The sequence below is a fragment of the Heterocephalus glaber genome, unplaced genomic scaffold, assembly GCF_053883595.1.
Source record: "Heterocephalus glaber isolate CG9 unplaced genomic scaffold, H.glaber_assembly_v1.0 deba00000470, whole genome shotgun sequence".
Classification (NCBI taxonomy): Eukaryota; Metazoa; Chordata; class Mammalia; order Rodentia; family Bathyergidae; genus Heterocephalus; species Heterocephalus glaber.
Genome location: NW_028258145.1, coordinates 4,558,187 through 4,585,059, shown reverse-complemented (window position 1 = coordinate 4,585,059; position 26,873 = coordinate 4,558,187). Strand labels below are relative to the sequence as shown.

The 26,873-nt window shown below is 43.9% G+C and overlaps 1 protein-coding gene across 2 annotated transcripts in view; it reads left to right on the top strand.

Moving 5' to 3' along the window:
- The window catches only part of Aff3 (ALF transcription elongation factor 3), a 521,980-nt gene that overhangs the window by 460,217 nt on the left and 34,890 nt on the right, over nucleotides 1–26,873 (top strand). For both annotated transcript variants that reach the window (XM_004844437.3, XM_004844436.3), the window contains 4 exons: nucleotides 10,874–11,060; nucleotides 17,691–18,806; nucleotides 22,868–22,992; nucleotides 26,051–26,252. In XM_004844437.3, coding sequence (XP_004844494.1) covers nucleotides 10,874–11,060; nucleotides 17,691–18,806; nucleotides 22,868–22,992; nucleotides 26,051–26,252 — 1,630 coding nt within the window. The remainder of the gene's footprint in view (nucleotides 1–10,873; nucleotides 11,061–17,690; nucleotides 18,807–22,867; nucleotides 22,993–26,050; nucleotides 26,253–26,873) is intronic.

The window sequence follows — 26,873 nt, the reverse complement described above, 5'->3', positions numbered from 1 at the left end:
CCTCCCAGCCTTGTCCTTTTTCTCTTACCAAAGCTCAAAGGGCCACCAACCCCCAAAATTTGCACTTATGTATGCCACATTCCCATTCTGTTTGTTTTTGAATCACAACATAGTGTCTTAGATTGAAAAGCAATCTTCCAGCTAAGCATTTGGTCAAAGAAGGATTTCAAACCCGCAACAACCATCTATTTAGAAAATAAACCAAAATATAGCATAACAAGGCCAATGGCCCACAACCATAGATACAGTATATTTGGAGGTGAAGGGATATTCCCAGATGCTTCCATTATTCATACAAATAGCTGGATAAGCCTTCTACTAAAGAAGTTTGTAAAAGTGTTATAAAACCTGAAAAATGTTGAAGGAAGCAAAGCCAGAAAATACAAGTATTATTATCTAGATCAGGGCCCAAGTGGAGCAGGTGGGTCACTGGGGCATGACTTTGGGGAGTGTACCTCTTATTTGTGCTTTTCCCAGATGCCATGAAGTGAACAAGTTTTGTTCCACCATAACGTTTCTGTCATGGAGCCATCTGACCATGAACTGAGTCCTCTTAAACTGTGAGCCAAAGTAAACCTCTCCTTTAAGTTTCAAGTGTCAGGTATTTTGTCCCAGCAATGGGAAAGGTAACCACTACAAGTATGTATCCTTTTTTCTTCTGTATTTACATAATTGCAATCATGCTGCTTTGTAGCCAGCAGACTGGCAGAGAAAAACCCCATACATATCCCTGTGAGCTAAGATTAGGTCATCAAATTATTTGGCTAAAGACACAAAAACATAGATGAGGCACCAGCTGGAAAAGGTGAGCCAGCCAGCAGGTGCCACTAGATATTCTAAACCAATCTAGAGCAGCACCAAGAGTCAGCAGAGCCCTGTCCTCTTCTTGGGAAAAAGCAGAGTCAAGACTTAGATATTCCCCACCAGTTTCTCTCTCCACAGCTAACTGGCATCCAGGAAAACATCTCTTTGCTCACAAATATGCTGAAATAATTTTTCATTCTGAACAAAACATTTAAAATGCCCACTTTTCCATCCTTCACATTTTTACAGCCTTGTTTCTTGAGTCATTTTTCTCACAGGGCTTTTGACATCCCTGGTGGCATGTCCTTTTCAACTGTAGTATGCATCCTTTTAAAACCTAACTTACTTCCTGTAATAAGAGATTTTTAAATGAATGGATGAGGGGCTACTTTGACCAGGTGATATATAGGCAGGAACTGTAGCAGAAACCTGCAAGGTGGTTCATTGATCAGCTTTGACACAGTTAGCCTAAGCCAGGGTTTAGAAGTAGTCAGAGTGGGCTCCTTTCTGCTTGCTGAGTATCAGGTGGGTGATTCCTGTCCTGGAACAAGATGAGGATTTCCACTCTCTCCTCTGCCTGCTAAGGGCTGCGAAAACCCTTGGGTATTAGGAAAGTGACATAAGAAGGCTGATAGCAGATCAGCTGGGGACTTCAGGCCTGAAGACAGCCAGTGGGTTCCTGGGTTTTCTTTGTTACCCCATAAAGCATAGAGTATGTGCTGGATAAGCTAACGACCTGGCCATAGACACAGACAAAAAGAAACCCCAGAAAAGCCAGATTTCTCTGGTCAAGAGACAAATCAGCATGCTAAGCAAGAAGATAGATTTCAGGTAATACCTGACAAGAACCATGGAAAAATTCTGTGGCCCCAGCTCCATCAGTAAAAGCCAAGCGGCGCTGGGGATTTAGCTCAGTGGTTCCGCTGCCTGCCTTGCAAGCACAAGGTCCTGAGTTCGATCCCCAGTACCAAAAAAAAAAAAGCCAAGCGGAGAGCCAAGACTCCCACCTTGCACAGGTATAAGGAGACACCCTCCCCTAGCGCCCTCTGTTGGCATGGTGATGGTGGAGCTCTGCTAAAACAGGTTATGCTTTTTTATTTTAAATCAAAAATCTTATACCATAAAATGTTCTGGATACAATAGAAAAATCACTTATCATGCTAAGAACTTGGAAAATCTCAACATGAATGAGAAAAGACAGGCAACAGATGCCAATATTGAAATGACACAGATGTTAAAATTTATCTAACAAGAAGTTTAAAGCAGCCATCATAGATACTTCAGTAAACAGTTAAGAACATGCCTAAAATGAATGAATGATTTGTCTCAGCAAAAAAAGTAGAAGATATGAAGAGGAACCAAATGGAAATTTTTGTACTGAAAAATCTGATGGCCCAAAATTTTAAATCCTCCGTGGATGAACTCAACAGCAAAAAAAGAGAGAGAGAGAACAGAAGACACAATCAATGAAGTTGAATATGCAACCAGAGAAAAAAGAGACTAAAGGCGGGAGGACACAGCTCCAGGGACCTATTAACTATAATGAAAGAGCTAACATTTGTGCCATCAAAGTATCAGAGAAAATGTAGGCCTGGAAAAGTTATTCAGAAAGTATTCAAAGTGACAGTAGCTAAAAAACTGACAAATTTTACAAAATGCATAAACCTACAGATTCAAGAAGCTAAATAAACACCAAAGAGGAATAATCCAAAGAAATCCATGCCAAGACACATCACAGGGAAACTTCTGAAAACCAAAAAAAAAATTTTAAGTCCTGGATTCAGAAACCATGCAGAGGCCAAAAGGAAGTAGCACATCCTTTTTCAAGTGCTGAAAGAAAAGAACTATCAACCCAAAAGTCTACACCCAGTGAAATCCTTTGGAAAGGAAGGGCCAGTATAGACCTTCTGAGATGAAGGGAAATTAAGAGGCTTTATCACCAGATCTTCCCTAAAGAAGGGAAGAGGAAGTTTTTGAAATAGAAAAGAACCTGGAACCATCAGGATGGAAAAAAGAACAACAGAAAAGTAAAAATATGGGTAACTATAATAAATTTTCCTTTCCTCTTGGGCTTTCTAAATTGTGTTTCAGCAACATCGAAAACATTGTTTGATGTGATTCTCAGTGTATGTAGAAGGAATATGTAAGACAATTATGTATGTCTTACTTCACTCATTCTGGTAAATGACCATTCCAATATATTATATACAATGTAACATTTTAAAACATCTAAAAGTTTGTATAAGGAGATAAATTCAAAAACACTGTAAGTAAATCAAAATAGAACTCTGAAACATGTTCTAAGGAACATGAAGGCAGGAAAAAAAAGGTCCAAGAAGAAAACAAAAAATAAAGTGTTAATTTAATCTCTGAACGTACCAGTAATGACATTAAATATAAAAGGCCTAAATTCATTAACTAAAATAGGTTAACAAAGAGAATTAAAAAATACTATTTATTTTAATTTTATTTTGGTAGTGGTAGGGATTGAACCCATATCTTGCACATGCTATACAAGCACTTTACCACTGAGTTTTGTTTTGGTTTTTTGGTACTGGGGATCGAACTCGGGACCTTGTGCTTGTGAGGCAGGCAGTGGAAAATATAATCCAGCTCTACATGTCTGTATGCTCAATTCAAATATAATAAGACAGGTAAGTCAAAAGTAAATAGATGAAAAAGATGTACAATGAAAACATTAATCAAAGGAAAACATGGACATGAACAGAACTGGCGGTCATTATGCTGTGATTTAAATAAACCAGGTATAGAACGACAAGTCTTGAATGATCTCAGTCATCACTGGAATGTAAAAAGGTTGGTTAGAAATTGAGAATGTACTGATGATTACCAGAGGCCAGGAGGAAATGGAAGGGAGGGACAGAGAAAGGGTGACTAACAGGTACCAAGTTGTAGTTAGGGGAGAGACGTTCTAAAGTGTTATTGTACTGTCACATGATCGTAGATAATAATATATTTTTAAACACTAGAAGAAATTATTTTGAAGGTTTTGACCATAAATAAATGATAATTGTTGAGATAGATACGTTTACCCTAATTTGAACAATACACAGTGGAAATATGTATTGAAGCACCACACAGTACACTGTAAATATGTACAATTTCTATGTATCAGTTACTTAAAGTTTTTAAAAGGAAGAATTTGAATTTTAAAAAGAAAAGAGTGGTTATCAGGTAAAGTCAACTTCAAAGCAAAGTAAATAACAGGGACATGAGACATGGGACATGGACACTACACAGTAATAAACAGCTCAATACCCTAGGAAGACACAGCATTTCTAAATGTGTATGCACCAAATGATAGTAGAAGAATATATGAATGAAAAACTGATTAAATAATTTGACAGTTTCTTTAAAAAGAAAACATAACACATCATAAAACTCAGCAATCATATTTCTTAGCATTTGTTCCAGAGAAATGGATATTTATTTCTGCACAAAAACCTACACATGAATATTCATAGCAGCTTTACTTTTAATATCCAGAAATGAAAATAACCAAAATATCCTTCCATGGGTGGACAGAGTATGGAATAGAATAGCATGGAATAGTACTCAGCATTAGAAAGGAAGAAGCTACTGATAAACTCAGCAACTCAGATGGGTCTTGGGCATTGTTTTGGTTGGAAAAAAGCCCATCCCAAAAGGATGCATACTATATATGCTACATCTTAATACATCTGGTTTTTAAAAGGACACATTCTGTATGACTCTATTTGTTCAATATTCTCAAAAGGATATCATTTTAGAGATGGCAAACAGATAGTGGTTGCCAGGGGTTACAGATAGCTGGGGAAGGAGAGGCAGGTGTCATGAGCCAAAGCTAAAATGAAGAGATTTGACATAAACAAGATCTAAGGCTTCATCTTGAAAATCAAAGGTCCTATAAGATAGGACTTGTGCATCCACATGTTAGAGAGGCCCTGCATGTGGGAGTGGTGTCAGACCTTCCCAAGACCCTCCAGTGTGGCACACCCCACCAGGGGAGCCAGAGGCCCACTGCCACCTGTCATCATGTTAGGCATTTGTTATTCTTACACCTGGACACTTCACTCACCCCTGCCAGTTGTCAGTTTTCAACCAGCTATGTAAATGGTAGCTTTCTAACACTAACAGTTTTATAAAATCCTGGCCACCCCACACACAACAAAAAAAAAGCCGTATGTGTTATATATTAACATCTCTTGGGCCACTTCGTAGTACTCCAAGATCCACTGACTTACACACTGTCTCCAGCATTATTTTTCTTTCTTTCATTCAATCTACTTTTATGGAGAATCTATTTATGTCAGCCCCTCTGCTAGCTCTGGAGATCCATTACAGGATAAATCAGATGATTTCTACCCTTAATATGGCAAGGTCTGCCATAGCAAAATGGACAGTGTACCGGAGAAATGCAGAGGAAGAAACAACAGTCGTGTCTGGGGAAACTGGGAAAAAACATGATAGAATAGAGTATCACTGTGTCTCAGTCCTGGAGAGTGAGTATGAGGTAACAGCAGTCAGAAGAAGAAAGGGAGAGGAGACTTCCTGGCACAGAAAGCAGCAGAGGCCAGATGACAAAGAGCTTCAAAAGTCATGTTAGACAGAGAAATTGTTCCCAGCTGGATGGCAGCACCAACAAAAACACTTCAGTATAGAACCAACAGTTGCATTGGTTTTGTTTCTTGAAAGATAATTCTATCTACTCCTCAAACAGTTTTTCCCTTCTCATACTGGAGTCATGGTTTTAGATCCATGGGTATCTATAGAGTTGCTGTCAATAAAGAGTGCTGTTGCTGAGACACAGATAATGGATGGGAAAGGAAGCATTTGCTGAGTTCTTACAGACTGAGAAGGAGCTAAATGTTACCCTTCAGGCAATGCCAAGCAGCGCCCACAGGATGCATGGTGCTGAGCTGGGTAGCACAGTTATGCCCACAGTGCCAACCAGGCAGAAAGCCCATCTTCAAGTCACTTGTCAGGGAAAAGCTTGTGGGCAACTTAGGATATTTATCCAGACCCCACAGTTCACTTGGCAGCAGGACCAGGCCTAATTGTAAGATCCAGGATTTGTCACTTCAATCCAGATCTTTTCTTTTATGGTCTTTATTCATACTTAGCCCAGGCCAGATTCTGAAAGAAATGAGTTAGTGGAGCCAAACAAAGGGGCAAGACAAGAAGAGCATTTACAGTAAAACTGGACATCTCTCCAACGTGTGTTTTGAAGTATTTGAGTCCCAGCTACTCACAAAATCAACAGAACAGTTAATAAAATCAAAATATAAAAAGTAAACACACCACCTGTGGAGGAACCATACTTAGATTATAGCAGATGGAACAGAGTGCATTTAAAGAAATTTTCTCTGGAAGCAAGAAGTGTGAAAACTGCAAGAGTCTGAAGGGCCAGAGATTTAACTCAGTGGTGCCGCCACCTGCCTCACAAGCGCAAGGTCCTGAGTTTGATCCCTGGGACCAAAAAAAAAAAAAACTCGAAGAGTCTGAGATGCATGCTAAAGTCCCCTTACCTTTTTTTTTTTTTAATCAGAAAAGAGATGAGGCAGAAGGTGTGGCTTAGTGACAGCTCTTGTCTGCCATGAGTGGGGCCTGGGGTTTGATCCCCAGCATGGAAGGGAGGAAGAAAGGGAAAGGTTGTTGAAAGGTTGGGTCTCCATGTTGAAGACTCATTAGCCCCAAGATCAGTTTTTCCCATTTATTTTTTTCATTCATAATCACACCCAAATGCTGAGCACTGGGTTTTGCTTTGGTGATACAAAAAAGTTTATTTCATGATCCCAGTGACATTTTCCTGTCTTCAGAGTCAGCAGCACCATGTTCATGAAGTGGCATAGGGTCCAAGAACTTAGCACAAAGTATCCTAAAAATCCTCCAAAGTTATGTCATTATGTCAACCAGTGTGTGTTGTTATTTCAGGGAAAATTCTTCTGAGTTAATTTTTTGCACATTTGACAACCAGCACATTAGCATTTTCAGCTTGCAATTTTAAGTATATGAAACCTTCTTTCAGGAAGGTCTTTCTGATGGGTCCATTTCATTCTTCTGGATTTCATTTTCCAAGAAGCCTGCCTGGCTTCCCTGAACCTACCCTTTTCTTCGTACTTGGAACTCTGAGTTACCAAAAGTCTGAGATGAATAAATTCTGTAATTGCTGTCTTATTTGGCATAAGATCTGAGATCTGATAGGTCTGTAGGTAAAAAGGAGAGGAGGGACTGTTACCTCATGATATGATTTCAAATATTTTAAGTGCTCTTATTCAGCATAAAGACCTTTACTAGATACATTCAGCAAAAAGTGACAAACTAGTTATCCATCAGAATTGACAGCTCTTATCTGAATTTGTTTTTGTTTTTGTGTTTTTGGTACCGGGGATCGAACTTGGGTCCTTGCGCTTGCACAGCAAGTGGTGAAACCACTGAGCTAAATCCCTGGCCCTCTTAACTGAATTTGTTAGAGAAGGAAAGGATTCATCTATTTTGTTACTTTTTTAAAAACTTTTAATCTCAGCTTTATTAATTTTCTGTCATATATTTTTTATTACTCAGTTAATACATTGAAAGGATGTTTTAATGGTTATAATTGACAATAATGATGTGCTTAGCTTCATTTTGCTTGAAAAAATGGAACAAGTCATCAAAATACATAATAATTTTGAAAACTTTGTTAAATGTATAATTTTATCTTTGGAAAACTGAAAAAGAATAGTCACTATGCTGAGGCCAGGGTGAAAGGTCATCCCCAAGGTCACACACATACCCATTAGTGGAGACATCTGGATGGACATGGTGCTGGGTGGTTCTCTCCATCTCACAGCTGGCCAGCAGAGTCCTTCCCAGCAAGTCTGTGACATCCTTCACATCTTCCCTGGCTATACCCTCTCTACTCAGACCAGTGACACAGAGATACCTGATGCTCCTCAAGTAGCCGTGGGGCTATGTCCCAATAAATGTATTAAACATTGAAAACATCATAAATTTAAAAATGTATGTAGCCAAGCATGGTGATTAATCCCAGCATTCTAAGAAGCTGGAGCAGGAGATCACAAGTTCAAGCCCAGCCTGGGGCAACTTGGTGACTTAGTGAGGCCTCCACCTCAAAAATAAAAATAAAAAGAGCTGGGGATGTAGCTTAGTGCAAAGGTCTTGAGTTCCATCCTCTGTACTAGAAAGAAGAAAAGAAAAAGAAAGAAGAGAAAAGCAAAGAGGGAGAGAAGGAAGAAGAAAAGAGGAGAGAGAAAGAAAAGAAGAAAGGAAAGGAAAAAAGAAAAAGGAAGGAAAGGAAGGGATGGGAGGAAGGAAAGGAAGGAGGGAAGGAAGCAAGGAAAAGAAGAAAGAAAAGAGAAAAAGGAAGGAAAGAAAGGGGTGGGAGAAAGAAAGAGAAAGAGGGAAAGAAAGTAAAGGAAAAAGTATTTAATGCACCTAACCTACGAACATCTCAGCACACTATGGTCACATAGCTGATCATGAGCTGCCACAGCCCAGCATAACCAAAAAGGAGTGGACTACATTATCACTAGCTCAGGAAAAGATCCAAATTCAAAATCTGCCTTGTCTGTAATGAATGCATATTGCTTTCACACCATCATAAAGTTGAAAAATCTGAAGTCAAATCGTGGAAGATCAGGCCTGTCTGTATTTTCAGCCCTGACTCCTGAGAAACCATGAGCCTCTCAAGCCTTACAAGCAAAGCATGAAGAAGTATCTAAATTCTTGGCTCTCTCAGCTGTTTTAAATACAAATAATTGTTACTCCAGTAAAACTGTTATTTTAAGTCAGTTTCCTAATTTACGGAAGAAAAACAGGGGAATAAGGCTTTTCTGCCAATCTAATTCAGGTTGGAGACTCGGTCACCTTAGGCTGGGGCACCTCATCACTATAGAACAGCAGTTGTTAAAGGAAAGCAGCATGGTAATTGTCCAGTGGATGTTTTTCCCAGAAATTAAAGTGCTACTTTCTAAAAGACAGTTACTTTGTGACGCAAACCATAATGAATTGTGCCTGCTCACGCACATACACAATCACTGCCTTGCCGGGTACACACAGAAGCAGCTTGACCTATTCCTCATGTGAATTTAAGCAGGGAGAATATACTAATCAAAGCTGTCGATTAGTTTTTGTAAAACTAATCAAAATGTTCCTTGTCTTACTTTCCTGGTCTTCAGCAAATGTCATCCCAGAGTGTGGCAGGGAGATTCATCTCTTTCCTGGATATCTGTACTCACCATCCTTTTAACAAGAAAATCTTTGGGCCATGTGTCATTTTGCTTTTCTTGATATTATTTTTCCTCATGTTTTGAGGCCCTTTCAAAAACTATTAACTTAGATTCCCACATGTTTACATTTGGCCAGAACCCAATAATCTTTTATTTTTATTTATCATTATTATTGTTATATTGATAGTAGCAATCTCCATTGAGTCAACAGGAAGATGGATTTTCATTCATAAGAGAAGAAAAGAAATATTGCAGTCCCTGGAGGACTAACTATCCCTTCCCCTCCTATCTCAAGTTCTTGGATTCCTCCCTCAATACCTAACTCAGACAATAGGCCGGGGAAGAAATTGTACCTGCTCAGGCACCACACAAACCTGACACTGGAGAATTCTGTCATACACTGTGTATGGACCATGACATTGGCAGGAAGAGGTGAAAGCCTCTGGGGAAGATTACGTTCAAACCCCAGTTTCTTCTAACCTTGCCATTCAGAAAGGTGCTATTATTGCCAAAGTTCCTACAGGACCATTTTTTGTCTTGTGGTTTTCACAGGAGAAGCAAGACTCTAAGGAGGATTGCCCTCTGCCCAGCCCTCACGCCCAGGATTTACAAGAGTCTGTCCTTGGGCAGAGCATTTATCAGAGATTTAAAGGATGAGTGAAAAGGGTCCTTTACCTTGTCCAGCCTGCTTTGCACCTGAAACCATAAACCCTAATGAGCCCTGCCTCACTCTAATGTTCAGCCCTGTGGAAGCCATGGTCACAGTTGAAAGCGATACAGGTTTTTGCTGACTCGACATAAAAGTGAACAGCAATTTTTTTTTTGGGGGGGGGGTTAGCACTTGACCTCAAAAGAACACATTCAAGTATGTTGCAATTCAGTTAATAAAGGAGTTGGAAGATGTTGAAAATAATGTGAATACTCAGATTTTCTCTTTGACTTAAATGCTCTTTGAGTAGATATGTGCTATTTGAATTTTTTGTGTTTAATGAGTTACCTCTGGAAAGCATTGATTGGTTTTTCCTATTGTTTCTGAGTTATGTAAGGAGTCTGTGGTGAATTTCAGCATGATATAAAGAAATGTGGCGTATGGGCTGGGGATTTAGCTCTGTGGTTCTGCCACCTGCCTCGCAGGCACAAGGACCTGAGTTTGATTGCCAGTACCAAAAAAAAAAAGTGTGGAGTATATAAAACTGTGTCTGTGAGAGATCTTTAGTTCTTTACTAAAGACTCAAAAGAAGGTTACTATTTACACTCGAGGCCAGTTCCAGTGATGACCGCAGTACTAGACTCTATGGGCAGAAAAAGGAGGAAAGTAAGACTTATATTGTGACAGCCTCAAATTGTGGAGCCTTCCAGCAGGCATGAAAACTGTCCCTTCCTGACAGCCCTCTTCCTGATCCTTGCCATTAGGCTACATTTTCCTCTGGGGCAAAAATACAGCGAACTGTCAGTTTGACACTTTGCAAACAATTTCCACCTTTCTGAATTTCTCACGTGGGTGTAGTTGGAGGGGATGGATGCATTTAAAAAGCCATTCCCAGAAGCAGCAGTGACACAGAAACAGCCATTTGGATTCAACACTTTAGAACTTTAGAACCAGTGCCCAGCTCCCAAGAAGAACCAACTTCCATCCTCAGTTTTATTTCTGTGTCTGTTTCATTTTGCTCAACCATCGGGCTGCCTTTGATCTTGATGACCACTCCCTGAGTCCAGGTCCTGGCTGAAGGATGTGCAATTTTTGCCTCCCCTTCCCTTCCCTCTGGGTGGCAGCCTGTGGAGGCCTTCCTGTTTGCTCACTTGGCTTTCCCTTCCTTCTTCTTTTCCCTGCCTGGCAGCACCGCGGTCCAGCAGACCAACTGCAGGGGCTCCGTGCCGTCCAGCAAGGGCAGCAGCAGCGGCAGTAGCAGCAGCAGTGGCAGCTCTTCCAGCGACTCGGAGAGCAGCTCGGGATCGGACTCAGAGACTGAGAGCAGCTCCAGCGAGAGCGAGGGCAGCAAGCCACCCCACTACTCCAGCCCTGAGGTAAGCACTGAGCCCACCCTCTGGGCTTGAAGCCAGGGAGTCCCCTCTTCTGGCTCTCATCCCCCTACCTCCTTACCCTCCTGTACCCCCCAACTCGAGCCTTTAAGACTTGAGGCTTCTCACTTGCTCCATTGTGACCCCTCCTCACAGTCCCCTAATGACTCTGCTTCCTTTGAAGTCCAAAGCATCATTTTTCACTGTCCAAAAATCTCTGGGTGACTTCCAGAAATTTCCAAATATGCTGTAAATATCACTAACAGGAAACAAGCTATGGAAAGAGTCTCTCTGAGGGTCAGTGTGGCAGTAACCCAACAAGGAAGTTTGCCACCTGGGAAGTGTGACCACACATAAATCACAGGAGGGGAGTTTTATGGATTAGACATGCTTAGAATCCTACCTATTCACAGCTTGTCATGGATCAGAAGGACAGGGGCCATAAATATTAACAAAACCTGTTTAACTGTGTTTGCTTTGTGAAAATAGAAAGGGGAAAGTTAGCATCCACCTACAAGTGATAATGAAACCTTTTACAGCTATGATCAGTATCTATGGGGAAGATTTAGGTGGCTCGTATAAAACTATTATAAGGTACCAATAAAAACCTTTGCTGTTTCTACCTGAAAGCTGAAAGGGAGGAAATAAATAGTAATTCAGAGCATGAAGATTCCCAGGTGAGGGTTGGGAACACACTTCTCAAATCTTTGGAGCCATAGGGGTAGCTGTGTTTTCTTAAAGTAGGAATAAGATGAAGCTTCTTCCTGAGTGTATAAGCATTCAACATCATCATGGATTGTGGGGTTTAATTTTTTACTTACAATCCTCCATACTATTTTGGGGTTCAGGTTCCTAAATAGGCTCTGATGTGAAATCAAACCATCATGCAAACAAGTCATGACAGAGAGTGACTTACAGGGTGAACCTAGACACTGTCACAACTGAAGTGGTGATCACGTGGTGATGTCTCATCTTAGGTTCACAAAATACCTCTTCCTTTCCCTGGAGATGTTTTTTTCTCATCATCCTCCCTTCCTCTGCAGCACCTTTCTACTCTAAAGCTCTCCATTCATCTTGGCATGAACCATATCTTCGTCATTCTCTCTCCTTTGCATGCAGCTCTTGTCTCTCTGTCCATCTATCTAAATCTGTCCACCTCTCCACATGAGATCAAGGTCCTGAGAAACATGAGCCTATAAAAGCCTTACAGCTTATTGTAACCCTGGCTTCCCCAGAAACTAAACTTTTATTCCTCTCTCATAATTTCATTCATTCATTCATTCACTCATTCTGTGTTCATTCAACAAATACTTATTGAGCATCTGCCACAGACATGGCACATGGCTCTGGAATAAGCCGTTATAGGACAGAAAATGGCCCTGTCTTCGTAGAGCTAATGAAACCAAACAATATAGGAGTTCAGCAGAATATAGGAGAGGAGGTACACTTTTATAAAGTCTGTCTTATGCTACAATTTGTTGAGGAATTCCAGAAGATTTAACTATAATAAGTAGCTATGCCCCAGAGACAGTAAATAAAAAGGGTTAGGGTCTGTGAAGCCCAATCTGTCCAGGCTCCTCTTTGTGCCTTACAAGTTAAATTCATGAGCGTTGAGTCTTCTTTTCACACTGAAAGCTGAATCCTAAAGCCCCTGAATGGGCTGCAACCTCATGCTGCCAGACAGCAGTACAGTTATAAAGCACCCTAAGCAAGTTCTTTCTAAAAATCACTGTGCTCATTAGGAAGCTTCAGAAGCCATGTACCCCCGAGTCGGGGTAGGGAGGTAGAAGAAGACACTTGCCATTTCTTGCAGCAGCTGACAGAGGCCCTCACTAAGGACAAGCACAAGTGTGCTAAAGGAGCCTAGAAGTTTGAGCTCCCTGAGGCCTGGCAGGGATTCCACTTCCTTGCTTCTCTCTGTAGAGTGGCAGGTGATCATAGCCACACCATGCCTTGCTCCTTTCTGCTGGGAAGGGATGTGCTGTTGGAATAAAAGCAAGTTTCTTTTTAACATTTCCCCAAGGTTAACACGGATACACACAAGGGTGCCTGCACATCCCCTCCCCAGGCCCTGGCACATGCTTGTTGTTCTCAGCCTCATTCTCTCTTTCACATGGGTTTTGTCTCATGAGCTTTCCTGGCCTTTTGCACTCTCTCAGCTGGCACATTGACACCAGGAAACAGGACTCACTCTCCCAGGGTTGCTCAAGTTACTAAAAATAAATAAAGCCTGGTGACATCATTTTGAGTCCTGGGATAAAGTTGACCCTGTTTCTTTACATAGGGCATCTTGACTGTGGCAACCTTTCTCCTTGGAATATATGAAGTAAAAACACATTTTGTAAAATGCTTCTGCAGTTCTTTCTTTAAAATGAACAGAAATATGATGCACGTTGTTCATTGATGCAACAAGCCTCCCATTAATTAGGTGCCTCTAGGGTATATGGCAGTGGGTGCTATGAAGGATACAGATGAATCAGGGACATGGCAGAAAGCTTGTGCATGAATCAGAGGGAAAATTAATCAGGGAACAGAGTTGTGGCTGAACACATAAAGCAGCAAACCAGGAAACCAAAACACCAGGCAGAAGCCCCATACAAGTTCCAGAAGGGGGTTGTCTTCACTAGTGCATGCTGGTAGGCTAGAGTCTGGGGCCCTGGGTTCTCCCTATGTATTACTGCTTAACTCTCATTATTTCAGCCTCCTTGGCTACAACTGTCTTCTCCCCAGAATGGCAGCTAGTGCTTCCCTGCCTAATCTGTACAATAGTTGTGGGAAACAGCAGCAGCTCACTCATTATGAGGAGCACCATAGCAATTGGCCTCCTAACCAAGTGCAGATGCTCTGAAGGGTACACAAGAAATACAATTGGCCTGAAGGAAGAGTTGGGCTTTGTTGAAGACACAGAAATATGCAAATAAATAAACACAAACATCAGAAGATTCTACTGTTGAGGATATACAGGGGAACAGGTATCGTTTGGAGGGCTCAAAAATCAAGTCTCATGATACCATTTTAGTTTGAAGATGAACATTTCTCAAAGAATTGGGTCCTCCTTTCCTGAGGCTACACTAGAACGTAGTGGGAGTAAGGGAAATATATTAGCCTCACACAAAGTTTTCAGTCATGAACAAAGCAGACAAATTCTTTCCCAGGATGAAATATGTGTGCCCTCTAGTTTACTTCCTAATAGAGTCCTCATTCCATCTGAACCCTTCTGAGCCTGACCTTTGCTGTGGATATTCCTGTCAACATTCTCGGCTTCTGAGCTCCAACCAAAATCACCCATCAGGCTCTGCTTACATCATTCTCGGGCTTCTCTACCTCACATCTCCAAACCTTTCCAAACTCCCCCCAAACCACAAGGTCAAGCACACTTATAGCAACAACCTCACATCTCTGGTGCCAATTTTCTGTGTTGGCTTTTTGTCACTGGTACACAATACCTACCACCCACAATTTAAAGAAGAGAAGTTTACTTTGGCTCAGGATTTCAGAGGTTTCAGTCCATGGTTAGCTGGCTCCAAGGCAGAAACATCATGGTGGAGCAAAGCTGCTTCACCTAAGACATCCAGGAAGGAGAGAGCAGGGACGAGCCAGAAAGGAAGGGGTCAGGAACCAAATATGATCCCCAAGGTCACACCTCCATCACCCACCCAAATACACCGACCAGTGTGCTTTACTGATCTCCTAGGCATCTCCCAAGCCAGTCAAGTTGACAGTCAAGATTAACCGTCACAGGAGGCAACAGTGCCCAGAATCTGGTCTTTACATCTAAGTAAGCACAGGTTAGTTTTGGTGGAGCCTGGAAGCACTGCGGCTTTGGACATGTCACTTAACCTCTGAGCCTCATCTACAACTTAAGGGAGATAATATTTCTTATCTGTAAAGATTCAAATAGATAAGATGTGTAAAGTGGGAGGCATATTCTAGGTGTCCCAGCAATGAGCAATGATCACCAGATGATGGCCCTTAAATGTCAGCAGGGAAAATTTAGGTTTCATTGGAGAGGTAATAGGAGGTTATTGTAGATCCTTGGGAAAGGGAGTGTGATTTAGTGATGTGTTGAAAGTGGTACTTCAGACTGATTTGTTCAGTTGTGAAGTGCAGACAAAAATGACCCTAAAGCACATCAGGCAACAGGACCATACTAAACATATTAAATTCTGCTCTTCACTATTAATGCTCCCACTTGGAAGCTTCAATGTGATTCTTCCCATGTGCAGCTATGTTGGGCTCCATATGATCTTCTTTGTTCTCTCCTATTAGAGATGTGAGCCATAACAGGCTCTGGAGGGAGGGAGAGCTGGTATTAAACGTAGTGGCAGATGGCTGAGTGCCGTGCTGTGCCCCAGGCATGCAAGCTCTCTCTCTGATACATGCACCCTTCCTCATGAGATCCCTTCTGCTCTGGTTAGTACTGGGTCCCATTTGCCTGGGGAAGCTGAAGCAGAATGGAAGGCTTTGATCTCCAGTGGTCACATGTGGGAAAAATGGAGGCAGGCACCACCAAATTAGCTTTCAGTCATGGTCAGCTAATGTCAGGCAAGAGGAGGGCACCCCCTTTGGCAAGAAGCTATCTGTGTTGATGTCTGGCGTCCTCTAACATCTTTAGGCAACATCTTTCTCTGGAAAGACCAATATAAAGCAAGAATTTATATCTAACAACTCAAAGGTACAAAGATGATACAGGCTAAGCCTCCCTAATCCAAAACCCTAAAATCTGAAATTCTCCAAAATCCGGAACTTTTTGAGCACTGACACAAGGCCACAAGTGGAAAATCCTATGCTGTGAGGCCTGTTCCACACACAGAATCATTACAAATAGTGTATAAAATTGTGTATGAAACATAAATGAATTTTATGTTTAGACTTTGGTCCCATCCCCATTATCTCACTATACATGTGCAAATATTCCAAAAACTTTTTAAATCCAAAACTCTTTTCATTTCAAGCATTCTGGATAAAGGGGACTCGACTAATATATCTTTTTGTTCCTTTGCATCTTATTTTGGATTTTGGTGGCATGAAAACAAAGCAAAAAAAAACAATAAAATCAAAAGACCAAACTCCTTTTCAGGTGTGGTGCTGCACACCTGTAATCCCAGCTCTTGGAAGGCTGAGGTGAGAGGATTACCCTGAGTTTGAGGCCAGTTGGGCTACATTATGAGTTCAAGGCCATCCTGAACTACATAGTGAGACCCTGTCTCAAAAAATAAATAAATAAATAAATAAATAAATAAATAAATAAATAAATAAATAAATGTTTTAAAAGACCAGACTCCTTGTCAGGGCATTGAGGTGAGGATCTCCCTCTCACACCTCTGTTTCAAAACAAAGCTGTTCCATCCTCAAAGCCCCCAGGAGTGGTATCTTCTCCATTTATATAAGGTACCTTACATCCTCTTTCTGGCCACCACTGAACTTGTCTTGCCCCCCTCCCAAGTCACTGGACACTCAGTGCTAGTCTTCCCTCAAGTGTGGTCAGTCTCATCGTGGACAACTACATGGACATCCACAGCCCCTGCCACAGCTCTGAGTGGCGGATCCCCACACTCCATGTGGCCAGTTCTTTCTGGCCCCTGTCCCTCCTCTCAGCCCATAAGGGGCTTCTCATTTCCCTGAGCTAAGCCCCTGACCACCTGTATCTCAAGCACAGCTGCCTGACACACGAATTTGGGGGAAGGGGGAAGCATATGAAAGGAAAAATACATCATCACCTCAATCCCTAAGAATGTTTCTCCCATTTCACATGGACTGACAAATTGCAGATACCCTAGCAAAAGTTGTGCATTTCTCAATCCAGTCATTTGCTAACTAATAATCCTAATGCTGTGAAAACTGATTTGTATTAGGAGTCTTGGTTCTCAAGCTTTTTGGAATACAAATTCTTAGAAACTCAACTCAGAACTCTGGATCTCTCCCAATGGTGGCAGGGCGCATCCACACATCTCCTGTCCCGTTTCCAGGTGTTCATGGGCACCACCCCCTCCCAGAGCTCACCTTCGGGTCAGAGTTTAAACCCTGTGTGGTCCACCATGTGCTCTGTCACCAACTCTGCTTCCTGGAAAGGTTCCACCATCACCTGGGTGTCTGAATATTTTTGTCAGAGTGGGACAGGAGCAGGTTCAGGACGCACGAACCAAGTGACCTGCCAAAGTGCACCGGGCAGGAATACACACATCCCTGTGGGAAGGGAGTTCTCACTGCTAAGCCAGCCACAGGATTGCCTCTGCTATCAAATAACTGCATCATCCTAGCCTTTGCCACATAAGTTATGTGTTAATTCCTTGGGATTGTAGGTTCTCAGATTTCTCTCGGTGTTAAGTCTCACCCAAAAAAGGGGGCACTTTAAGGTCTATTATTCCCCAGTTAAGTATCATGGAATCTCCAGTGTATGTAATTATACATATAGACACATTCTTGAAAGTGCTCATTTTTTGGCCAGGACACTTCTGATGGAACATTAAGTGCCAGAGGAAGTAAGGGCTACAGCACACACCGAGGTCTCCCAGTCCTCTGCTGGTTTTCACTCTTGCACCCAGAGAAGAAGGTCCAGATAAGAACGGCCGGGCCCTTTTCAGTGAGCCTAGTAAAAGCTGTTTGGTTTCTCAGGGGTTCTCTCTCTGCTTCCAGGTTGAACCAGCATCCTCCAACAAGTGGCAGCTGGATAAATGGCTCAACAAAGTCAACCCCCACAAGCCGCCCCTGCTGACCCAGAGTGACGGGCCTGGGCCCGAGGGCTCACAGTACTACCCGGCGGCGGGGAAGGAGGACGCGCAGGACTGCGGGAAGCTGCCAGACGCGGGCCTGGCCGTGCTGCGGGACAAGGACGTCAAGGGCGTCTGCAAGGAGGAGCAGAGGCCGCGGACAGCCAACAAGGCCCCGGGCAGCAAGGCAGCCAAGCAGAAGTCGCCTCCTGCCGCCGTGGCCCCTGCCGCGCCCCCGCCGCCCGCGCCACCGGGGGTCCCCACCGAGAGCGCGCCCGCGCCCACGCGCAGGTCCGGGGCCAAGAAGCCCACGCGGCGCGCGGAACGGAGCGCGGCCGCCGACGCCGCTATCGCCACAGCCGCCGCCACTGCCACCGCGTGCCACCGGCCAGAGGACGCCGCTGCCGACACGCTAGGGCCTAGCGCTACCGCCCCCGAGCCCCCCAAGGCCAGGCCCTGCGGCGCAGGCAGGACGAGCCACCGCAAAGAGCTGCGCGCCGCCCCCTGCGACAAGCGGCGCACGCGGGGGATCGGCAGGACCGTGCCCAAGTCCAAGGAGTTCATCGAGACCGAGTCGTCCTCGTCCTCGTCCTCTTCCTCTGAGTCGGACCTGGAGTCAGAGCAGGAGGAGTACCCGCTGTCCAAGGCACAGGTGACCACGGGCTCCGCCACCTCCGCCGGTGGCGACCAGAGGCTGAAGGAGGCCAGCGGCGTCCCCGGGGGCACAGGCCCGCGGGCCCCCGTGGGCTCTATCAACGCCAGGACCACCAGCGACATCGCCAAGGAGCTGGAGGAGCAGTTCTACACGCTGGTCCCCTTTGGCCGCAACGAACTCCTCTCCCCGCTGAAGGACAGTGACGAGATCAGGTCCCTCTGGGTCAAAATCGACCTGACTCTCCTGTCTAGGATCCCGGAGCACCTGCCCCAGGAGCCCGGGGTCCTGAGTGCTCCAGCTGCCAAGGACCCTGAGGTGGCAGCGCCCGGCCACGCGCTGGACACGACCCCCGAAAAGGCGCTGCCGAAGTCCAAGAGGAAACGCAAGGTAGCTGGGGCCGGGCCTGGGGGAGGGGTACTTGGCTTCACTATAGGCAGGGGGTGGAGCATGGGGGGGTCTGGGTTGAGGGTGGCGTGAAGGGCAGGCCTGTCCTCCCAGCACTTAAGAGGCTGAGGCAGGAGGATTGCTGAGAGTTCAAGGTCAGCCTGGACTACATAGTGAGACCCTGTCTCAAAGAAACCCCCCCAAAAAAGTTATATATTCATCTTAAGGAAAGGTACCTGTACTTAACACATCTTAATTCTTTTTATTCCCCTTCCCCTCTTTTCCCTGCCCTCCATCCTCTTTCATTTTCCAAAGATCTATGTCCCTGTTTCCTATTATCTATCTTCTATTTTGTTTTCTGTAATCATTTATACTTTGGGCTTCTCATATAAGAGGAGTTGTGTAATACTGAAGTTTGTGTGTCTGATTTATTTCACCTAACATGGTGGTCTCAAGGGGCAATCATTTTCCTACAATCTATCCTTCTTTATGTTAGAGTAGTACTCCATTCCAGTTTTATAATTGAGCCCTCTTTCACTGCATGAGGACAAAGTCAAACACACAGGGAATATTTATTTTGTGTAGGCACAAGCTGAGTGGTTGGCAGGGTAGCATTGATGGTGGAATCGCTTGACCACCTAAGAAGCCAGCTCCCTGGTGGAGTTTCAGGCTGGTTGGTGGAAGGTGAATATGGGTGACCCTGAGCCCCAGCACAAGCTGCGACATCAGAGCTGTTGCTGAGATGTAGTGTTGATCAGGAGGACTCTGAGGTGGAGAGGGCTGAGAACGGGGTTCTGGGAGGAGGAACATTGGATGGAGTAACCAGAGGCCCCAGAAGGAAGTGGTACCAGGAGATATGAGCAGGCTGAATTGGTGAGGCGAGGTCATGCACGGTGAGAGCCTCTGGCCGCCTGTGCTGGACCCTCAGCCAGGTCTGCAGGGGACACCGGCATGATCATGGTATTTTCTGCCTCCTGTTGCTGCATCTTCAAAAATAACCTGGACCATAGTAAGTGACAAACTAAAGACTGCAGTATTTATGAGTGGTTCCAAATTTAGAGCAAAGTCATTACCAAGAACAATGAACGTTCATTTATAAGGTATGATCAAACAATGCAGTGAGTGCTTACATTGCAGAAAGTTACTACAGTGAGAAATATTGTCATTATCTATCTTCAAAATCCTCCCCTCAACTTGAAAACACCCAATCATTCTTGCCACTTTCTGAAGCAGTTCTGGAAGTTCTCTTTCGTTAGTATCTTTAGTTGCGCTTTCCTGGCTACCTCAGTGTCCTGAATTGATTGAAAATATTTACCTTTCGTGGTCATTTGACTTTGGGGAAGAGCCAGAAGTCACACAGTGTGAGAACCGATGATTAAGTTGGATCAGGACACACTGTCATGTTTTGACAGAAATTGCCATAAACTTTTTGTAATGTTCATAATAACTTTATTCACAACAGTTAAAAACATAAACGTTTTGAACTTTAAGTGACTGGCCCGAGTTATGTTGCCAAAGAGAAAACCAGGAATGAACATAGGCAGCTGTCTGGCCCAAGTCTCGAAGTGAGATATCAGCTGTCTCAAATTCTTGTTTAAGGAGGGCTGGGGAGTAAGGTTTGTCACCTTCTGCTGGCCAAGATCATTTTGGAATTGAGAATGGAGAAGGCATACGGTCTCCTTCTGACAGTCATCTTCATGACCTAAAGGGCACCCAGCAGCAGGGAAATTTATCACAAAATGTCTAAGAATCTGTTCTTCACGTAGTACATTTAATTTATCCCTATAAAGTAGAATTTGAACCCCTTTCAAGAAAGTTCATGAAAAGAAATAGCTTCAGAAAAGCAGCTGCTTGCCTTTCCTGTTGGTAAGGATGCAAAGATGATTTTTTTCAACAGACACTAGTATAGTTTCTGTTCACCTTTGGCTATTACCTTTCAGCACCCCACTTCCACCCCATATTGGATCCTCCTTGCACTGAGGGTACTCACGCGGGGTGGAAAGTTTGAGGGTTTTGACCTCACTGACCTGACCTGGTATCCTTTTTTTTTAACCATTTTTAGACTCTGGGGCCAACTCCCTAAACCCTAGACCTCCCACGGGGCCATGGAGTGTAGCGCTGTGGCTGCCATCTTGAAACTTCATTTCATCCCAAATTTGGATTTTGTTAGTGATGTAGCAGGTGTGTTCTGCTCCTCCTACAGGAGGCCTCAGACTGCTCTTTGGCCCCTGGCACCCCAGCCCCATGCAGCCACCCCCTTCCCCCACCTTAGTCCAGGGACCACTCAAGCTTTGCCCCCAGAAGTTCCACACATGCAACACTGAAAGGGCCAAGGTTGGGGTTCCCATTCTGCCCAGCCCCAGTCCAGGCAGTGAGGTGTTTCAGAGAGAAGATTGAAAGCTCCTGGGTCTTTCACCATGGGTTGATAGGGACATGGGAAGGGAAAATGCCTAATGGGACTTCCCACCCAGGCTAGCCTGGCAGGTAGGTCCCATCATTGTGGAAGGTGGGACCTGACACTGGTGGGCTGCACACGTACACTAGTCCTGGAGCACACCCAGCTTTTGAGAGTCTTCATCCCCCCCGCCCCCGCAAGGAGCCCCACATATAAAGGAACAAAGCATGAAATAGCAAATAAACACCACTGTGATAGGTTAAAGAGGGAGACTATGAAGTGTCTTCTATTTGATTACTTTACAAAGTCATGTATTGTCTCATTTCTTCCCCGCCCCTCTTTCTTCCTGTCTTCCCCTGGACACCTTTCCCCTTCCTCATTACTTGTTGGTGCTCAATTTTTGTAGAATGAATCAATCACCTAGGGAAACGTGGATAGTAACTCTGAAGTTGGTGGATAAATTGGTAGGCTGCATAAGAAATACATGGAGGTAGATATTAGTAGGCACATAGATTGGAAATATGCATGGCTATACAGACATACATGGGTATAGAGAGAGATGTACATGTAGACATAGATAAGTAAATAGAAAAACATACAGACATATACAATACGTGGATAAGAATAACATACATATAAAGCCCTTAATGCTCTGTATTTAAAGAGTTGTATTATTCATGCCCTTTATTAACACAGGGAACTTCATTTACCCTAAGCCTAATAAGGCCTATGAGCTCAACTTGTGAGGCCTAATGAGACCATAGACAGAAGAGAAGGAAAGGACATTTTCATAGCACTCTTACTCGGCATTCTGGGTATTTAGGACCCAACTGGGTGCTAGAAGTCAACCAATAGACCTGCTCTCCAAGGTGCCAGGTCTCACCCTGCTGGAGTCCCGTAAGGTGACTGGAAGGTTTGGAATGGGCCCTCCCTGGGGCCACTGTTACAGTGTAAACATCCAGGAGCTTTGTGACACAACCCCAGCTAGAAAGAAAAAGCGGTGTTGCATGTCTATAATCGCAGTACTCTGGGAGGCTGAGGCAAGACAGTCACCTCAGTTCAAGCCTAGCTTGGGCAACTTAGCATCTTTGCAAGACACTGTCTCAAAATTCAAAAGAGGACTGATGATATAGCTCAGTGCAGAAGGCTTTGTTCCATAGCCAGTACCAAACAAATGAACAAAAATACAATGCAAGTCCTATCTTATAATAAGGCACCTTAATGATTTTAAGATGTCAGGGGCTGGGAATTCTGCACAGAACTAAGACACCGAGATGTAACAGCCTCTCCCTTCCATTCGCAAAAGCCACAACTTTCAGAGCAGAAAGACCTAGGCTTACCCAGAGAACATGTGCTTTTTATACCTCAGTCTGATGCCTGGAACTGCCCAAAGCAGTGTAAATTAGAACAGGTCTGCTCTAGGACCAAATCCCATGCAGCTTCATCATTCACATGTCCCTCTATGTCTTGGTCAGGGCATCATCGTGCCTTTCTCACATTAAGTTCTGGACAGCACACACCACAGATTTCCTCCTGGTTCAATGAGGAGCTCGTGGGGCCCCCATTCTGAGGGCTTAGCAGGAGGCCTGGCTCTGGAGGTCCGAGTCCTGGGGCTCACTGCGACCCCTTGAAATCCAGAGCTTATTGGCTTTTGCTGGTCCCTACCTAGTGCGACAACGAAGACGATGACCGGGAGATGAAGAAGGCCCAGGGAGAGAAAGAAAGCTCTTCACGACTGGCTGCCTCTGCCAATAATACCTCGTCTGCAAACCACTGCAACGTGAACATCAACAGGTAGGTGCGTTCCCTGGGAGGTGAGGAAGAGCTGGAGGGACCCCAGGTTTGAAAGCCTGTGCCATATTGGGGCAGGGTCATGAATCATGTAAAATGACAGACACTGAGAAATAGGTCTTTTTCAGGCACATTTTAAGAAACAGTCAGGCTCTTCACATCTGCCTTCAGCATCAGTGTCTTTACCATCAGAAGATGAGCTACTTTGAATTCACACCAAGTAGTTTCTTCCGCACATCTCCTTCCTTTTTCCCAAGTTGTTAGACACACAGTCTCTAGTCTTTTGATGACTTTTTAGTCCACATCGGCAGACTTGCTTCCCTAAGGCTTATCACTATGCCTCTGCTATAACTCCCTGTGGCCACTCAGGCCCCTCTCTTTAACCAAATTCCAATTACAAGGGACACACAGTTCTGTACTCCCCAAAACACTCCCTTCTCCAAAAAACTTAATTACCAGCTTTTCAAGCTAGTATTATGAAGGTAGCTGCTAAACCCATGAGCATGTTAGGCTCTCTAAGGATGCAGAACTGCACCTGAGTGGAGTCTCCAGGTGGCACCCCTGGAGCTCCTGATGCAGTTAGAAAACATCTGTGCTTCCAAAGTCAAACAGCCAACCAGCCCGTCCTCTGAAGAAGGGGGTCCTGGGGCCCCACCATGCACCACACCTGCTGTGATGAATGGCACTGTGGCCAGGCAAGGTCCCAGGGACGCATCATGAGTAGCCTATTATCAGTCATGGATGCTCTTTCCATTTAGAAGCATCTCTGCACAGAAGCCACTTTTCCTCTGCCGAGACATTTCTCACTCTCCCCGTTGTACACACAGGGTTCTTAAGGGGAGGTTAATGTTTCTGAGCAACACATAAAAATGTAAACGGAAAGGTTAGGAAAAGATGTAGAGCAGTACTAAAAGTCGGAGAGGAAATTGGAGTGCAAAGGCATGGGCACACAGGCCCATGGCAGCCCTGGGGTCACCTTGGGAAGGAAGGGGGCCAGGACAAAGAAGGGCGGCATGGGACGGACAGTCAGGCCTGCAGACCGGCCCCGCTGCAAGCCTCTGTGTAGAAAGAGGAAAACATGAACGGGGATACTGAGGCCCCACAGTAGTTTTAAATGTGTGATATGGTTATATGTGTGCTTCTTTGTTAATGCGTTTCATAATCTCTCTAGCCAATCTAGCAATGACCAGAATTGCTAAGTAGCAATGAATTGCAAACAGTGTTTCAAAATGTCTGTGATATGACATGAAAATATCTCTGATATCCATCAGAGATGTATCACGGATCTTGCTAATACAATTCCAACTTAACCATTCCTCTGCCTACTTGGGCTCTCTTGTAATTGCAGGAAATGTTCTTTAGAGAGAAAATGAAAAGGTCACTTTCTCCCACCCAAGTGCATGGACCTCAGATTAAAAACACTTGTCTTGGCAGAGTCTCCCAACTCTGAGAGTTTTGCTTAAGTTATATGATCAAACAGTGCATGTGAAAAACGTGTCAGAATTTCTTCTGGGACTGTGCCTCTTTCTGGTCTGTGTGCCTCTGGAATTGTGAGTGCTGAGGCAGGTTTACCAGAGTGACAACACTGCCCCAGAGATGAAGTGACGACCCATCAGATAAAGTTTCTGTGGTCAACTTGAATATGTAAACTGGCAATGATGTGGAGGGAACAGTCATACATTCGTAACAATATTTAATGTCATAATCGGTTTCCCATGCACAGTAAAAATCATGTGAAATGACAGACACTGAGAAATAAGTCTTTTTCGGTCTCATTTTAAGAAACAGAGTCAGGCTCTTCACATCTGCCTTCAGCGTCAATGTCCTTACCATCAGAAGATGAGCTACTTTGGATTCACACCAAGTGGTTTCTTCTGCACATCTCCTTCCTTTTTTCCCAAGTTGTTAGACACACAGTGCTCTTGGAACCAGAAACCCTATCCCAACATGTATCTATTTGCATAACATTAAGAATCTTGGCTTTGTCATTTGTTCTAGAGGTCTGTGTTTGTAATTTCTCCACTGTGACCACCAGCTAAGGAAATTGCTTTTTGAGGTGACTTTAATGGCTTGTTTGCAGTGATAACCGACACCTGCAATTAAGAGATCATAACCCCAGGAATAATGACTAAATCTTTGCTAAGTGGGTTTACCTCCCTTTGTAAACTGACTGTATCAGGTGACCTCTAGAAACATCTTAACTTAGCAGTGATTGAGTTTATTTCAGTTTAATGTGTCTGCCCAAAACACTACTTTTTTCCCCCTAAAAGTGAAGTAATCAAGCAAAGCTTAACAATATAATATTCATTGCAGAGACTTACAAATAAGGGAATCCATCTTCTCTGATTATTGATTTTGGAGAACATTATATTCATGAATAGATAATTTTGAAGGTAAAATGAGGAGCTAGGGATTAGACATAGTCATTTCTAATAACACTTTATATATTCTGCGTTTATTCTGATCAATGTCTGGCTACATCAGAAACCCAACAATTGACAGTTGGCTACATACTTTGCGGGTTATCTTTTGATTCTGTTATTGTCTATATAACAATTAGGATAAGCTTGAATATTAGCCAAAGTCCTTTTAAAAATGAAGAGCTCATTTATCATTGTTTTGAATTCCCACTACTTGCCACTTATGCTTGTTATTTTGAGATCCTTGGATGAAAAACCCAGAACATGAAAGTATTATATTATTCTTGGTCATTTCTTTTGGCACTAACTCCAGAATTACTGTTCGTCCTGGTAGAAAGAGTAAAGAAACAAAAACTGAAATTTGCGGCCCAGGGATTTAGCTCAGTGGTTCTGCCGCCTGCCTCACAAGCACAAGGTCCTGAGTTCAGTCTCCGATACCAAATAATAATAATAATAATAATAAGATTTACTTATTGTTTGTTATGGTCCTAATGCCATTAAGTTGTTCCTAATAATAATTCCCAATAAATTTCTTCCTACCAGCAGGTCTTAAATGGGAGGTTTGGGTCATATATAAAACATTTACCTTTCTCAGTGCCACTATGTGATATTCTGTTACTATAATTTTCTTTTTTTCTCAGCTTGGCAATACCAATAAATAAAAATGAAAAAATGCTCCGGTCACCCATCTCTCCCCTCTCCGATGCGTCTAAACACAAATATTCCACTGAGGACTTAACCTCTTCCAGCCGACCTCATGGCAATGGTGTGTTCACTTCCTCTTCTTCCAACAAAAAGCCCAAGGCCGACAGCCAGCTGCAGTCGCATGCCGGAGACCTCACGGTTCGTTGACACTCTTCCTTTCTCAAGTAGAATCAAAATAAGTCACAGTCCTCACTTCTGTCTCTGGCCGTGCAGTCCAAACTCAGGTGGGAAGTCCTGCAGGGAACCCCAAAGGCTGCTTCTGGGGGAATCTGGAGCAGAGGACTCCTCCACCTCCCCACAGAGGACCAAGGGAGAAAGAACCCACCCAAGGAGGAGCTCCAAGCCCCCTGGCAGGATTTCAGAGCCCGAAGAAGCATTATTCCAGCAAATTGGGAGTTTTCAACCAGCCAACCTCCATATTGGGAAAAAGCCCATACCCTATGGCAGTTAAAGCTGAGACTGAACCCCACATCAAATACAGGGGGCTCCCTCCCCCTCCACCCTTGTTAACAGGTGTAGTGGTCACAATGGGTGATCCCTTTCACCCCTTTTCCGGCAGTCTCAGGGGCAATTCCAGTATTCCCCTGGGAGGAATGGACGGTCATAGCTAGGCTGAGTTTGCAGTCCATCTGTTCTCCTAGCTGCAATGTGAGCTTGGGAAGCTAGCTGAATCGTTCTGAGCCTGTTTCTTTATCTGCAAAGTGGTAGTGATAAGACTGAAAGCCAGCATTCTCTAAAGACCCAGCCCCTCTGGATGCC